Source organism: Rhincodon typus, chromosome 17, assembly GCF_021869965.1.
Source record: "Rhincodon typus isolate 14 chromosome 17, sRhiTyp1.1, whole genome shotgun sequence".
NCBI classification, from domain to species: Eukaryota; Metazoa; Chordata; class Chondrichthyes; order Orectolobiformes; family Rhincodontidae; genus Rhincodon; species Rhincodon typus.
The window spans coordinates 23,611,462-23,627,532 of record NC_063348.1 but is presented as its reverse complement, the minus strand read 5'-3'; the positions used below and the strand labels follow the sequence as shown (position 1 = coordinate 23,627,532).

Here is a 16,071-nt window from a genome sequence, read left to right as displayed (position 1 = left end):
CATTGCACTCCGTCTAAGCTCACATTACTTGCTGTCAAGGTATAAAATGGAAGGAACAAGGATCGAGAAGTAGGAGGGTCTTTGGCAGTGAGATAAAGAGCCATGAGGACTGGGACACGGATCTGGATAGGATAGGCTGGAGCCAATAGTTCAAGTCCAGGGTGGGGGGGAGATAGCAAGAAACCAATGCCTGATGCCAAGTACAAGAAAAAGTGTGCAATTGGGCAATGCTGGACACAGCTATAAAAGCAGATATGCATTTTTTTAAAGCTACAAGATCAGGAGGCTAACTTTATGGCAGAATGAACATGGTGTTTACTGAATTAAAATGTTCCTGAATTAAAATTCCTTTGCCAATAGAGGACAAGGCTGAAGGTGCAAAATGTAAAGGAGTTCAGTAGCAGAATAGGGAACAGCTGAATCAGGCTTGTATTGAATCATTTAATCCTGTACTGATTACAGCACAGAATGTGACCATTCAGTCCATTGTATCCATTGTCAGGTCTCTGCGAGAGCAAATCACCTCTTCCTTAGAGAAGATCCGGCAAGTCACAACCAGTGGGGCCTGGAGTCCAAAATTCCAAGCAACGAGAAGGCAGGAATGGGAATGAGAATGGTGGGGACTTCCAGAGGTAGGGACAGGAATGATGGGAGTTTGGGGAGATCTGCAGGGAAGTGATGAGAGCTTGAGGAGGTGAGGAATTGAGTAGTGGGAGATTTGGGAAGGTGGAGAGGGGAGTGAGGAGGTTTGGGGAAGGTGGGGAGTTGGGAAGAGGAGTGACTGGGGTTTGGGGAGGTGGGATGGGATGGGGAGGTGGAACAGGAGTGATGGGGATTTGGGGAAGGTAGGGAGGTGGAGAGAAAAGAGATGAGGTTTGGGAAGGTGGGGAGTGCTGGGGGTTTTGGATGATGGGGGTTTTGGTAAGGCAGGCCGGCAGTGATGGAACTAAGGGTGGGGTCTTAGGTCCAGATGAAATAGTCAAAGAGGAAGACTTGGTTTGAACTGAAAACTTGAGAGAAGAATTGGAATAACACAATCTCCAATTATATTTCAAAGTAGCAACAGAAAAACAAAACAGCAAGTAAAAAGAAAGTTTCTTTTTCAACACCTCGCTACTCAGAGAGGTTGAAATTGCATTGTGCTGCTAAGGCTCTGCATCTCCATCTAGTGGTAAGTTGGACATGCTCTGTGACAGAAACCCTCATTTCCCACTTTCTAATGTGAAAGCTGATTGAAGTGTCATCTGTAGGCATGACAGGGGATAGTGACAGCTAACTGCTGGCATCTGACATGGATAAACATCTGTTATGGGATTTTTCAGTCTCCAAAATTCAGCCACTGTACGTGTGCTTCTTTTAATTTATAGATTATTTAATGTATTACCCATCACAGAAAGATTAAATGTTCACTTTAAAAGTAATCCCTGTCTTCACACTCTGTCTTTGTTGTTCTTGTTAAACCACTTTTTTGATCTCTGGCCAAAGCTAACAGCAGTGTTACTAGGGTCAGATGGATAATTTGTGATAATAATGCTGAGATTTATTTGCAAAAGAGGTGATCCTCTTTATTTGGCTTTATGCTCAACACCATGGGTTTTCTGATGAAAATCTTGAACTAAATTGAAATTAGTAAGTTTATTTTTATGACACGTCAAATGAAAGACTATGGTGGAAGTGTTATTTAAACAAATCCAGTTCTGTTACAGAAATGGCAGATGTGAGGAGCAAAACTGAGACTTATTTTAGAGGCAACACAGTTTTATTGGAGGTTAGTTGGAAGAACAACTTGTAAATCTGGATGTGAATAGGAAAGACAAATGCAAATATAGTTTGAAGTGAATGAAAATATAAATGTTAAAACAGTGGTTTGAGAATCAGATTTGTGTATTTATAAATATTTTCAGTCCTAGGTGAACACATTCAAGTGACAAATTCTCATTTCTGAAATCATTAGCAAGTTCCTATAAATAGCTTGTATTCAGTATTAACAATACCTCAATTTTTCTTAATTGGCAAAATGTATTATTGATTCTCGTGGTATCTACCTAACCTTACAGATATTTTCACAAAAATTATCGACGATACTACTAAATGATACTCACTGACAAAAATACAGACAGGTAAACTGAGCAGAGACCAGGCATTGGATTCCTAGCCTCTGCTGGGCCCAGCATTGGAAGTAAGGCAGAAACTAAAGATGATAGCCCCTCCAGCAGGTCATTTCATGGAGGTGTGATAGAGGTAGCTGAGTAGCAGGACACCTGGGCCATGTGGTGCATAGCTTGCCACAGTTCACTAAGGACCGCTTCAGCCCAGATAAAGGAACTCGGGATTCCATAGGCAGCAGCAGAGGCCAGTGTATCTGCCTTGTTGCAGTAACAGCTCAGACCACCCTGCAGAGGGGTGCACTATCACAATCTCCTCCAGCCCTGCCCACCAGCCTCCACCGATACCACACACAGCTGGCCTAACTAGAAATCCCACTTTTACATTTAAAGTTGGGAAGAGGACTCCTTCATCTTGAAGCACCCTCTTCCTCACTTTCATTGCAGCCTCCAACTTCTTTCGAAATGGAAGTTCTCTGACTGGCCCTCCAGTGTCAAGACTTAACTGGACAGTGAGGCCATCTCCAGGCTCAGACTTCTACTCCCCAACTATATTATACAGTTTCAGCTCGGAGAGTCGGATTGTGGCTGAAGGGCTAATTAACTGCAGCGTTTCAGGGCAAAGTCTAGGAGAAGTTGGGTAGAGAGGGCATGGCCCTTTTTTTTTAATACCAATAGCTGCCAAATAGCTATACATGTTGAAAGCTCTGGGCTGAGTGAGTGAATGAGTGGGCGGATAGAATGGCAGCTGACAGTGGAGTGGGAAGATGGGGTTGAAAGATTGGATCAAGTTAGATTGATGAGTTGATTTGACTGTGGTGTTCAAATTCAATGATTTGAAGATTATGTATCACAAAGTTATACCTTGATTATTTTGGATATTTTGCTGACTTATACAGGTACCATCATGGAATTGAGATTATTTTGCTGTTTAGGAATCTTCAATAAGGTCTTTGTAGTCTTGTTCTTCCAAAACCAGCTGGATCCTGGTCCCGTATCACCAAAATGACGAAACTGGTTTATTTTAGACAATGAGGAAAAATGCCAGTGTTGAGTTCATCCATAGAATAGAACATTTTGCATGAATTTTAAAACATAAAATATGGATATTATAAAGAAGAGTGGCACTAGACACCAGACCGTCCTCTCTCGACCTGCATTTTTGTTTGTAAATGAAGGTAATTGTGAATGGGATACAGTTGACATACCCAATGTCACAATCTTTACTAATCTGTAACAAAACTCTAAAGACAGAATGGCATAGTTCTTTGGAAGATCAGTGCTCAATTAAAAAGCTGATCACTTGAATAAAATAGAGAAAGACTACAGGTTCTTAATTCCAGTTCCCTGGCATAAACAAGTGTCTGAAAGCGAGAGAGAGAGAGAGAGTTTGGAGTGAAGGTTCATCCTTAATTAATCCTGTTTTTTTGCTATCTTCAGACAGGATTTCTACAGCAGATTGAAGGCAAGATGACCATGTGAAGTTCATTAATAATTGATTATTATTTCCCGAAATTCAGAGATTGCGTTTTTATCGCTTATCTAAGAATTTACCTTAAAAAGTTCATAAAACACTTTTTGTTTGCTGTGTGCGAGCAGATTGGAGGGTAAAATTCCTCAGATGAAGAACAGGCAAATGTATGCTTTGCTCCAAAATTATTGAAAAATGAAAATGAAATCATGAGAAAATGTAGATTTGAAAGTTGTAGTGTCTGAGGATGTTTTCTATTGGATAATTGTATCCACTGAGCTGAACTAGTGTTATTAACTTCAGAGCAAAATCAGTACAAAAATGAAACATCCAAATGTTCCCAGGGCTGATCATAGATTTGCTATGATGCTAAACCTGCTGTTTACTGTGCGAATAAAAGTGTGTCTATCTCTCTAAGCATGGTCTTTATGTTCTTATGTATACCTGGAAAAGTATATGTTTATTAATCACATTTGAACCCAGCTGGCACTTTTTAAGATATAATTCCCTTAATATTCTGACAGGTTATGTGCTCCATTATGGTGTTTGCAGATGTTTCTGATAAGAGCATGGACTATTACCTGGTTAGTAATACCTATGAATGCCCAGCAAGTGGCACTCCCAACTTACACATGAGCATGAATTAAGCAGACACACTGGTCGATATGCTATTACAGGTTGGCAGCCTTATTTTGTCTTAGAAATGGGGATAGAATATTAATAATGTTTGGTAAAATGGAGAACTGTGAAAAGGCTGTAGTTGGAAAATCCCCTGTTGCCAAGGTACTAAATTCTGGATTTGCAGCCAGTCTGTTCCAGTTATTCAGGAAGACGGTTACAGCAAGACACAGGCAAGGGTAGATTTGGAGGCAGAAAACATTTGAAGTTAGATGTAATTTGAATTTACTATGATGATAAGGGTTTGATTGCTCAGGATTGAAAATGATGCTGAAATTGTGGAACAGCCTGGTTCAACCAGAAACAGTGGTTGGACTGGGAGTAGAAGGAGGAGTTGAGATTGGTTAACTTCCTTTGGTATTCACAAGGTTTAACTAGAGGAAATTGTGGTTCATTCCAATACTGAAGGTTAAGCAAGCAAACAACTGGGATAGTGGAGAGATAGAACTAGATGTTGCCATCTTACATTGGAAACTGATCCTACGTTTTCTGACGTTGTTAATGGATCTCATATGTAAATGAGGTGAATGAAAGGGGCAAATATGAATCCTTAGGGGATCCCAATAGGTAACATTACAAAGGTAGTTTTACCATTTCATTAGGCATATTAATATTTCAAGAAAAAATCTAAATGCCTAACACTTAGTCAACAGAACTACTACTCAAGATTTTACTTAAAAAAAATCCAGATTTATTAATCCAAAAGAATTAAACAAAATAAGTTTAACTCTATAGTTTTTCCCTATGATTTATTCCAGATCTAATTTCTTCTTTCCACCAAGATCCTGTTATGAAATTTTGAAGCTTTATTCACTTTTCCTGGGAACAAACCAAAGAGGTACAGCACACCCCTCCAGAATTTAATACCCATTAGAATTCCAGATATTCTTTCAAAGTAAGATTCTAAGTGGGTCATTCCATTAGCTTTTTGGCTCTGCAACCATCATCTCTACATTACTGACCTCATGACGGTGGACACCTCAGCTCCCTGGTCAGGTTGACAGTAGATATCCAACCGTCTTCTCACAGCTTTGCAAGCCAACGCTCGTGATTTTTGTTACTAGGCTCTTTGAGGACCACTCAACAGATTGCATCCTCCAGCTTGCAAATTACAGCAAATCTTTCAGCTACATTTCCATCATGAAATGTCTTCTCAGCAAACGTTCAAGGCTACTCTCTGATTCTGTAACCCAAATAAAGTTTAGAACTGTCTTTCCCCCAACTGTTAGACTTTAGCACATTTTAAGGACATAAAACAATAGACACTGGACTCCACCAAACATTTCAGAAGTGGGTTATTTGTTGTTTCTTTCACTACGAGCTCTTGGAAGATAAAAACGTTACTGTTTTAGTGCATTAAACTCAAAGCAGGTGATCCCATTTCCTACAGTTAAAACATTAATTCATAAAGCTAAAAGTCATATTCTCACACATGAACGATAAACACAATTTTCACAACATTGGGAAAAAAAATCCATAGCTCTGGCTATAATTGAGTAAGTAAGATGAGAATCAAATGAGGCAGTCCCATTGAGCTGGTGCATGGTGGTGGGTGGTGTTGTCGACTATGGCAGAGGCTACAGAGTAGGAGAGAAGAAGGCAGGATAGTACTCTACAGTCAGAGAGGAATGTAATTTGTGGCTTTAATTTTGAGGTGTAAACGGCTTAGTTTCAATGCCTACAGGAACCTGATTGCAGTGAACTTCCTGGAAGGATGAGAATGAATTTTGAAAGTGATAACATGATTAAAAAAAAAAATGCTTTGAAGTAGAAAGGGAGCTTGGAGGTGAGATCATATTTTGCAAGGAGCAGTTGAGGGTGGGAGGATGAGTGGGTTCAATGATGACAGTTTTTAAACTTATTTCCAGTTATCCCAAGATGATAGTTGGGCCAGCTAATAGTCAACCAAGCTGGTTTCAGACTGAAGTCACATTTTTACAATCTATTCATGGGATTTGGCATGGCTGGCTAGGCCAGCAGTTATTGGCCATCCATAATCACCCTTGAGAAAGTGATAGGGCGCTGCCTATCTTGAACCACTGCTATCCATGGTGAGGTAGGTATGCCCACAGTGCTGTTAGGAAGGCAAACTGTTAAGGACATCAGATTTAGTTCCCCAACAGGTATTAGTGAACTTTGTTAGGTTTTTATGGCTGACTGTCATAATCACTAACTCTGATTCAATTTCCAGATTTTAATATACTGAATTGAAATTTAAGACATGGTGGGCTTTGAACTCATTATCTAGCTTACAAGTTCAGATACTTCTACCTGGTAAATCACAGAAAATGTTGATACAACTTTTCCTTTCTCGGGTGGACCTATGGGTGGATCATAATTTCATGTGGTTCAGCCCTGTGATGGATTCTAGATCATCACTGGTCAAATGAATAATTCATCATTTCAGTCTGTCCAGAGGCTGAGGCTCTTTTCTCTCGAGAATAAGAAAGAAGTTTTCAAGATTAGATTAGATTAAGGTTTGCTAGTATACTTGTAGAGAAGGTGTTTTGACTGGACTGAGAACACATCTAAGTTATAAGATTATCAGCAATAAATATAATTGGAATTCATGGGAAATGTCTTTATACAGAGGGATTAGAACATGGGGTTCAATACTGCAGAAACTAATTGAGGCAACTAGCATAGATGTATTCGAGGAAACTTGTTTGATGCATAAACACTGACATGGATCAGTTTCACTGAAAAAAATTTTTCATGTTGTTGATATTATACAATTTATAATATCCATTACTGATGTCCTCAGTGAAGTGGGAGTCAGAGGGAGTTGACTGCAGAGTATCAAACCACTTGCCGTAACTACTTGGTAAATGGCCTGGTGGAATCTATCAAGTAATGAAAAGTCCTTGACAGCCAACTAATTCAGCAAATTGTGGTGTATGGAGATCACTGGTTTTAATTTTAAATATGCTAAAGCCCTTAAGTTAACATTTCAGTTTTCAGCAAATTTAGGATGCAAGCTAGTCTTTGGTTAAATCTCTTCCCTCATTTAGTGAATCCCACAGTGTGATTCCTCAAACTCACTAGCTGAGTCAGTGATATTTGGAAAAGTGAAAACAAGTGATCGGATTTTTAATCATGGTTTCACCTTCTGAATAACTAGGAAAAAACCTCTTTTTCAGACGTGAATGCTTGTTCCTAGTGTAGTGGGACTACTTCTTGTGCTGCTTCTGTTCCTCCTGTAACATGAATTGAGCAAGTATTTACAACCTTTACACCACGTTTTTTTCATTATATAAGCACTAAAGGCAATTTGTCTTAGGATTTGAGTGAAACTACAACTGGTGCATTTAAGTAAGTTCTCCTCATGATATTTGGTAAATGGAGTGGCGGTTGTGTCCTGAAGAACTGATCATTATTAAATCATGATGTGTAGGAAATGTGATAAATAGGAAGAAGTGTCTTGCCTTGGCTTTTCTAGTAAGATTGAATTTATTTCTACTGTAACGAAGTACTGGGAGGCAGGTATATACTAGCATTCATTAGATATGATGAGACTTGATACACGCACCATTTACTTGGTACTTTCAGATCATCTACAGTAAGAGGACCTCCTCCCTCTCAAGAACTTGTTCCACCACTACCTCTGCAGCTGTATCCAAAAACCTTAGGATATGCACAAGTGTGCAGGCCAATTTCCCATGGTGTTCTCAATGGTTGAGCATCTTTTGGGGTGATTCAGAAACTTGAATGGTTCCCTACGGGGTGACCTTTGCTGTCTCACTGCCCAGCTCTTGCCAGTTCCCCAAAGCGAAATCAAAACTAAATGTGGTTTCCACTTTTATTTAAAATTGTTCCTAAGTTCAATTTTGGCCTCCTTAAATTACATTTAGATTCAATATAAAGATCATCAAAACAAGAAAGCGACTGTCAAATTCCCTGCCAGCCTTATAAAATTTTAGTGCTGGGAACTATCCATAAAATCTAATTTCTGTGAAGAGCCAACATAATCAGTTGCTAGCTCTGTAGCACGGAGTACAAGTTTAAACTACCTTGGAGTTTCCTAAATTTCATTTGAATAATTGACAGCATTAATAACTCCCTGTCACTTAACATCGTTTAACAGCACATTCCAAAAAAACTTGCAATGTCATTTCCTATCCTCAGGCTCTTAGTTTCTTCTGTAAGCAGAGTAATTGGAAATAACTGGTGTGCAACTATGTGCCCTATGAATCCAAGCATTTAAAATACATTCACTTCTAGAAGGCACTGATTCATGTCAGCACATGATTTCCTTGAAATGTCAGTTGCTTCAGTGAGTCCATTTGCTGATTCTAAATCCAGATGGGACTGATGATTTGAAACAGAATACTTGCAGGCAGTTCCTGTAAATGTTTGGGAAGCGTTTGAAGTTAGGAACACATAGTAATACTAAAGCCATAAAGAAACATTAGTCTGGATACTTTTTTTCCAGATTATTGCTGTTAGGTCATGATTTCCTTTATAAGTACCAGCATTAATTCTGTTACAGAGTGCAGAACTTACCCGATATTTAGTGAAAATTGAAGCAGAGCATAATCTTCATTGATTCCTGCACAGAATCATGACTCAAATTTTAGCATGTAGCTTGACAGAGTACAATACTGAAACAAATAGTCAAACTTCAACAGTCAAAGGCCTATCAAAGTGAGTACTGAGACATAAGTCCCACAAATATAAACATTTTGTTACAGCAGTCTTTTATAATCATTTTTATTTGTAATTTTATATTAATGAAGCCAAAAACAAAACAAATTTGCTTGAAAACACCTGGAAACCAAGGTTGACTACAATGAACAAGGTTCAAGTGCAACATGTTCCAACAGAAGAGAAACAAACAGCAAAAAAATACCCTACACTTCTAAATAAAATGATAATTAAAATGAAATATTGCGTGCTGTTCCCTCAGTTTAAAATCAAAAAATGAGGCAACTGAGAGTGGACAATCTGTGTATAGATTCCCACTGTCCCTCTTTTTATTCCTAACAATTGTGAGGGTGAGCTACTTGGCTAAACTTAGAAGATGCATTATAACAGAAAACAAAAATAACCATAAATCAATAATGAATTGATGGAAAAACTTAGGTTGCTATTTGCATTCACATACAGCACGCCAACCTTAACTTTAAAACAGTATTTACAAAGAAATGTGTGTACACTCTGAAGTGGCTATCTTCGAAGGAACATCAGACTGACTTTCTCTTTTCTGCCCGTTCAGGAAAATCTTCCAGATAGCTGAGCAAGGGTAAAAAGCAACAAGAGCTCACCATTAATGTACCAGAGCAGAGGCCCTCCTGTGGTACTGAACCAGGCCAGACTGCAGTGTCCACCTTTGCATGCTATTTGCTCCCCAGCAGCACTGCCTTTGACTATTTATCTAGAATGAGGCTAATCTGCAAGGTTAACTGAATATAGAATTGCTTAATGAGGGAAAAATAATTTTCATCCCACAGGTTTGAATGCAAGCCAAAATATTGTTTTAAGCTGCAGGTTAAATTCTTTTTTTAAAAGAATAACTATGGAGCTTGCACACAGAATGTGCTAAGAAACATTATTCCTGTCGTGCGTAACTGGTCCAAGCTGATAATATTGAGAGGTACTTGATTAGGTGTCAGAGCAACATGATAGCTCCAGCATTCCAAGATTTATAACCATACAAATTCCAACCTCTATCTTCCTGGGTCAAAACCAAGGCTTACCCATTTCATTCCTACTCAGTAGGGGAGAAGCAGTAAACAAAGCATGTTTGCCAGCATGCCACTTCAAAGTTTATCATCTTTTAATAACATAGTATATATTAAAAATGGCAGTACCACCATTCTAGAAAACATCTTCCCATGTCAAACGTGGTTCTTTCCTAAAAGTAAACACTGCATTTAGAGTGTGAAATGAAATCCACACTTGATCCTGCACATTTCAGTTAAGTCCCACAATCTTCATGATGAAATGTCTTTCCTCTGCATGTGGCTCATCTTTCTTTGACATGGTTCTGTGCTGCGGCTGCGTTGCTGTAGAGGATTTCAGTCAGGTCATCCATGACCAGCGTTTCCTTGGGATCTACCAAATTGAATTCTCTTATAAATAACATGAAATGCATATACAATGCATTTAAATGTCCGTGCAGTTCCAATGCAACAGTCTCCTTGAAATGAGCCCAGTAGATGTGAGTCAGTACATGGAATAGATACCTGCAGATCTTTTTAACTAAAGACTCAAAAGTATTTGGAAATTCTTTGCCTGCAATGAGACAGAGAAACAGATTAGAAGCCAAAGATAATTAGCCATTGAATGTATAGTTCCTCAAGTGTTACACAATTCAATACGATCATGGCTGATCTTCCTTCTCAACTCCACTTCTAGCCGATGGCCCAGGGTGATGAAAAGGCTGTCAATCTTAGCCTTGAATGGAGTATCCACAGCTATATGGCTTATACAAGTCTAAAGATTCACAATCCTCTGAATAATGTAATGGCCTCATCTCAGGCTTAAATGACCAAATCCTTACTATAAGTTTATACCCACCATATTCTAGATTCCCCAGCCATAAAATCTAAAATGCAGGAGAAGTAGCCATTTGTCTACATCATCTACTATACCATTCAATTAGATCATGGCTAATCTGGAGGATAATCCTCAGATAGGCACCACATTATAAAGGCCCAGATTTTTACAACTGTGCCAACTTCAGAGACCTTTCAAAAAGGCAACTATATGAAAGGTTCCACCTCCATTTCTGGTATGTCCCATGTTTTGTCAGCAGAACATGGGTTCAGGGTGTGAATCCCTCAGGTGCGAATCCCTCAGGTGCAAAAATCTGAACTCAGCAGGGTTGAAATTAATGCGGAGCTCAAACTAACTAGTTTGAATAGTAACTCATCTCTACTATTGCAATGCCTTTAATCTGCAGCATAAGAGTCACAGATTTATGGTGGAGACATAAATACACCTGAAGGATGGTAAAGGTAAAGGTAAGAAAACTTTCACAAACTGAAGCTATTTCAATTTTCAGCCTTTTAAATATAATGTGCTAAATTGTTGCTAAATTGTTGCTAAAGTGGAAAAAGGAGGTGCATTATGGTGCAGTTTAGCAAAGAAGGATTCTATCCCTGTTCTTTTAGTAGATTTCACTATTGACATTTCTCAACAGCTGTTATTACAGTTAGCCCACGAATACTTGGCTGAGTTAGCAACAAAACTACTCATTAGAGAAGGAGCCAAGTTCATATTTTGACATAAGGTGTTAAGAGGCCCATTACAAGATTAGCTGTTTTTGATGGAAGGTGAGGTAGTTGAATCTGAAACTAGGATCCTAAATCTAAATGAAGAAAACCGAGGGTACGAAAAGGCAAACCTTACTAAACGGGTTGATGGTGGATATTCATATTTTAAAAACATGTGTGTGAATTACAACAATTATTCCTGTATGAAATTAGGGACAGTATTAGATCCAAAGGGGAGACATAAAATTGCCAGAGAAAGCATGAAGCGTAAGATTTGGGAGCATTTTAGAATTCAGCAAAAGAGGACAAAAAGTTTGATCAAGAAAAGGAGAATAGAGTACGAGAATAAAATCGCAGAGAACAGAAATTGACCATAAAAGGTTCTATAAATATGAGGAGAAAAATACTAGCGAGATCAAATTTTGGTTCCTTACAGTCAGAAGCTGAGAAGAATTCACAAAACCGTGCGTAAATAATAGTAATTTTTTTTTATATACAGAATCCCCACAGTTTGAAAATAGGTCATTTGGCCCAACAAGTCCACACCTACCGTCCGAAGAGCATCCCATCCAGACCCATTCCCCCACTCTGTCCGTGTAACCCTGCATTACCCATGGCTAATGCACCAAACCTACACATCCCTGAACACACTGGGTAATTTAGCATGGCCAATCCACCTACTTTGCACGTCTTTGGATGGATAGAAAAACTGTACCACTCGGTGGAAACCCACAGAGACAGTCGGAGAACATACAAACTCCAGACAGTCGCCAAGGCTGGAATTGAATCCGGGTCCCTGGTGCTGTGAGGCCGCAGTGCTAACCACTGAGCCATGACTTCATATAGCATGGAAACACATCCTTCAGCCCAACTCGTTCATGCCGACCCAGTTTCCTAAACTGAACAAGTCCATTTGCCTGCATTTGGCCCATAACCCTCTAAACCTTTCCTATCCTTGTCTTTTAAATGTAATTGTACCTGCCTCTAGCAACTCATTCCATATATGCACCATCCTCTATGTGAAAAAGTTGCCCCTCAGCTCCCTTTTAAACCCATGCCCATTAGTTTTGGACTTCCCCACCCTGGGGAAAAGGCATTGGCTACTCACCTTATCTGTGCCCTTCACGATTTTATAAACCTCTAAATTCACCCCTTAGCCTCCTCTGCTCCAAGGGAAAAGAGTTCCAGCCTCTCCTTATAAATCAAGCCCTCCAGTCTCAGTAACATCTTGCCTACAGCAGGGTGAGGGGTGATCAGAATTGTACTCCAAATGTGGCCTTACCAATGTCTCATACAGCTGTAACATTATGTCCCAATGCCTGTACTCAATGCTTTGACCGATGATGAAGGCAAGTGTGCCAAACACCTTCTTCATCACGCTGTCCTACCCGTGATGGCACTTTCAAAGAACTATATATCTGTACCCCTAGAAATGCATGTAGACCCAGTCTCTCAGAAACCCCTCCAACAATTCACTCATCATTGACGTCAGGGTCAAAGGTCTGAGTTCCCTGCTTTTTCCTTGTAGCCTTTCTTAAATAATGGCACAACGTTCGTGAACTTGCAGTCTTCAGGCAACTCACCCATAGCTTTTGATGATACAAGTATCTCTGTACAGGCCCCACAATTTCTTCCCTCGCTTCCGACAATGTACTAGGATATATGATCAGGTCCAGATTTGTCTACCATAATGCATTTTAAGTCCTTCAGCACCTTCTGTAAAGTGGGCTCTTTTCAAGACATCAATTTTTATTTCCCAAAGTTCCCTACCTCCCATGTCTTTCTCCACAGTAAATACGGAATATTCATTCAGAATCTCACCTATCTCCTGCAGTTCTACACCTAGATAACCTTGTTGATCTTTAAAGAGCCCTATTCTCTCCCTAGTTACTCTTTTGCTCTTAACATATTTACAGAACTTCTTCGGATTCTCCTTATCTGCCAAAGCTATCTCATGTCCCCTTTTTGATTTCCCTCGTAAGTGTACTCCTACACCCCTGCACTCAAGGGATTCACTCAATCCCAGCTATAACTGACATTTGCCTCATTCTTCTCGACCACAGCCTCAATAACTCTATCCCTACTCCTGCCAGCCTTGCCCTTCACACTAATAGGAACATACTCTCCATGACTTGTTATTTCACTTTTGAAAGCCTCCCACTTGCCAGACATCGCATTAACTGCCAACTGCTTCCCCAAATCAAATTCTGGGAGTTCCAGTCTAATACCATCAAAATTGGCCTTGCACCAGTTTAGAACTTTAACTTGTGGATTAGGCCTATCCTTTTCCACAACTATTTTAAAACAAAGAATTATGGTCACTGGTCCCAAAGTGCACCCTCAGTAACACCTCAGTCACTTGCCCTGTGTTATTTCCCAAGAGGAGGTCGAGTTTTGCCCCTTCCCTAGTAGGGCAATCTACATATTGATTGGGAAAGTTGCGTTGATACAATTAAATTCCTCCCCATCCAAGCCCATAACACTATGGCAGTACCAGTCTTTGTTTAGAAAATTAAAATCCCCCACTATTACAACCCTAATCTTACAGCTGTGATCTCTTCAATATCCCACCTGACTACAGAGGGAGGCCTATAGTGCAATCCCAAAGTAATCACCCTCTTCTTATTTATCAAATCCACCTATACAGCTTCACTGGATGATCCCGCATGAATATTGTTTTAAAGTACAGCAGTGATGCTACTCCCCTCCTCGCTCGCCTACCTTTCTATTGTTCCTACAGTATCTGTACCCTGGAACACTGATTTGCCAATCCTGTCCCTACCTCAGCCATGTTTCTGCAATAGTGATGATATCCCAGTCCCATGTACCTATCCATACCCTGAGTTCATTTGCCTTACCTGCCAGGCCTCTTTCATTGAAATAAATGCAGTTTAATTCATCAGTCTTCCCTCGTTGTCCGTTGTGCTCTTGCTTGCCTTGTCTATTTAACTTATCAATTTAAATCTCTTAGAAATAACAGGGAACTAAGGGTCTAATGACAGGACAGAATTGAAGGATATCAATATTCGAAAGATGATGATGCTGGGGAAATTAAATGGGGTCAAAGGCTGACAAATTTCCACAGCCTGATAATGTACATCCTAGAGTACTAAAAAAAGTAGCCTTTTTAAAATTTCTCATCCTGATCTTCAAATCCAACCATAGCCTCAACTTTCCCAATCTCCAATCTCCTCCAACCATACAACCTTCTCAGATATATGCACTTGAACTCTGGCCTTCAGTTCTAAATAGCTGCATCTTCAGGTGCCTAGGAAACCACTTCTCCAATGCCTTCCCTATGCCCGTCTGTCTCTCCACTTCACTTTAAGACATTCCTTTGCTCGCTTCTTTGACAAAGCTTTTGGTCATCTAACCTAATTATCCCCTTATGTGGACCATATTTTGTTTTGTAATGTTGCTGTGAAATGTCTTGCAATGATTTATTATGTTAAAGGTGTTTGCAATAAACCAACATTTACAAACAATCTATCAAACATATGTAGCCTACTACCTTTGAAGAATACTGACTATTTAGTACACACGAAATAAATATACACTTGACCAAAATTTAACTTAAAACTTGTGGTTTGCAGATAAATGTATTTCACATGTATTGAATCAGCCACTGGAGGGAGCTACAAACCAGTGTACAAAAATATAGCTCGCTGTTCCTTATTTGTAACAGCAGTACAGATTTTCAGCATTTGTCAAAGGTTTTGTGTAGCACTCTAACCTCCCTTTGTAAATTATGGCACAGTTTCAAAATTTAAAAAAAAAACCTCCTGAGAAGTTGCCAAAACTTTCCTTGATTTCAGATAGGAATTTCATGATTTTCAATTGTAATCTGCTGAATAAATCCAAAGAAACACAAGTTTAACAAGTTTCAGCTGGTCTCTACCACCCACAACACTTTGAAGATTATTTTCCTGAGTAATGTTATTTGTGAAAGCAAAATAGAATCGTGCAAATACTTCAAAAATGTCAAGGTACTTTATGAAACAATACAAGTCTGAAGCCTATTCTATAATACAGGTCTATACCCTCTTTACATATATTTTCAAGGCAGCAACTCTGATTACATTTTCTAACACCAGCAATAATAAGTAGCTGCTTGTATCATGACTTACTGCACATTTGAGTCACTGAAAATTACAAGTTTGTTCAAATAGTTTGAGGCTGTGGTTTTATTTTACGTAACCATCTTGGTAATTTATCACGCGAGTCACATCCTGTCATACAATCGGGAATTTGGATGGATTTTTTAAACAGTCAACAACGTGCAATTCAGTGGTATTTTTAAAAAACAATTTTAAAATGGCACTACAGAAACCATGACCATTAGAGAATCTTCAACATGTTCATGTCTGCTGCAAGGGAAAAAAAAATTTCTCCAACAAAAAGGTTAGATCAAAGTGACGATTCTTGAACCCCACTCATTGTTCAAGTCTGGTTTGTGTCCTGCCCATATCACTTAGACCAACGGTGACATAACTATCCTTCCTGCTCCTTCTAAGGAATACCTTTTATACAGATGGTGGCAACAGTCAATTCTAACACCCTTAATTCCACAGGACCAATGCTACTAACTGCTTAATGTTGA

At 39.3% G+C, this 16,071-nt stretch overlaps 1 protein-coding gene across 2 annotated transcripts in view; it reads right to left on the bottom strand.

Annotated features, from left to right (window-relative positions):
* Positions 1-8,948: 8,948 nt before the first annotated feature.
* The window catches only part of LOC109936288 (MOB kinase activator 2-like), a 168,943-nt gene continuing 161,820 nt past the window's right edge, over positions 8,949-16,071 (bottom strand). For both annotated transcript variants that reach the window (XM_048607129.1, XM_048607125.1), the window contains exon 4: positions 8,949-10,488. In XM_048607129.1, the coding sequence (XP_048463086.1) occupies positions 10,464-10,488 (25 nt within the window). In that variant the 3' untranslated portion in view covers positions 8,949-10,463. The remainder of the gene's footprint in view (positions 10,489-16,071) is intronic.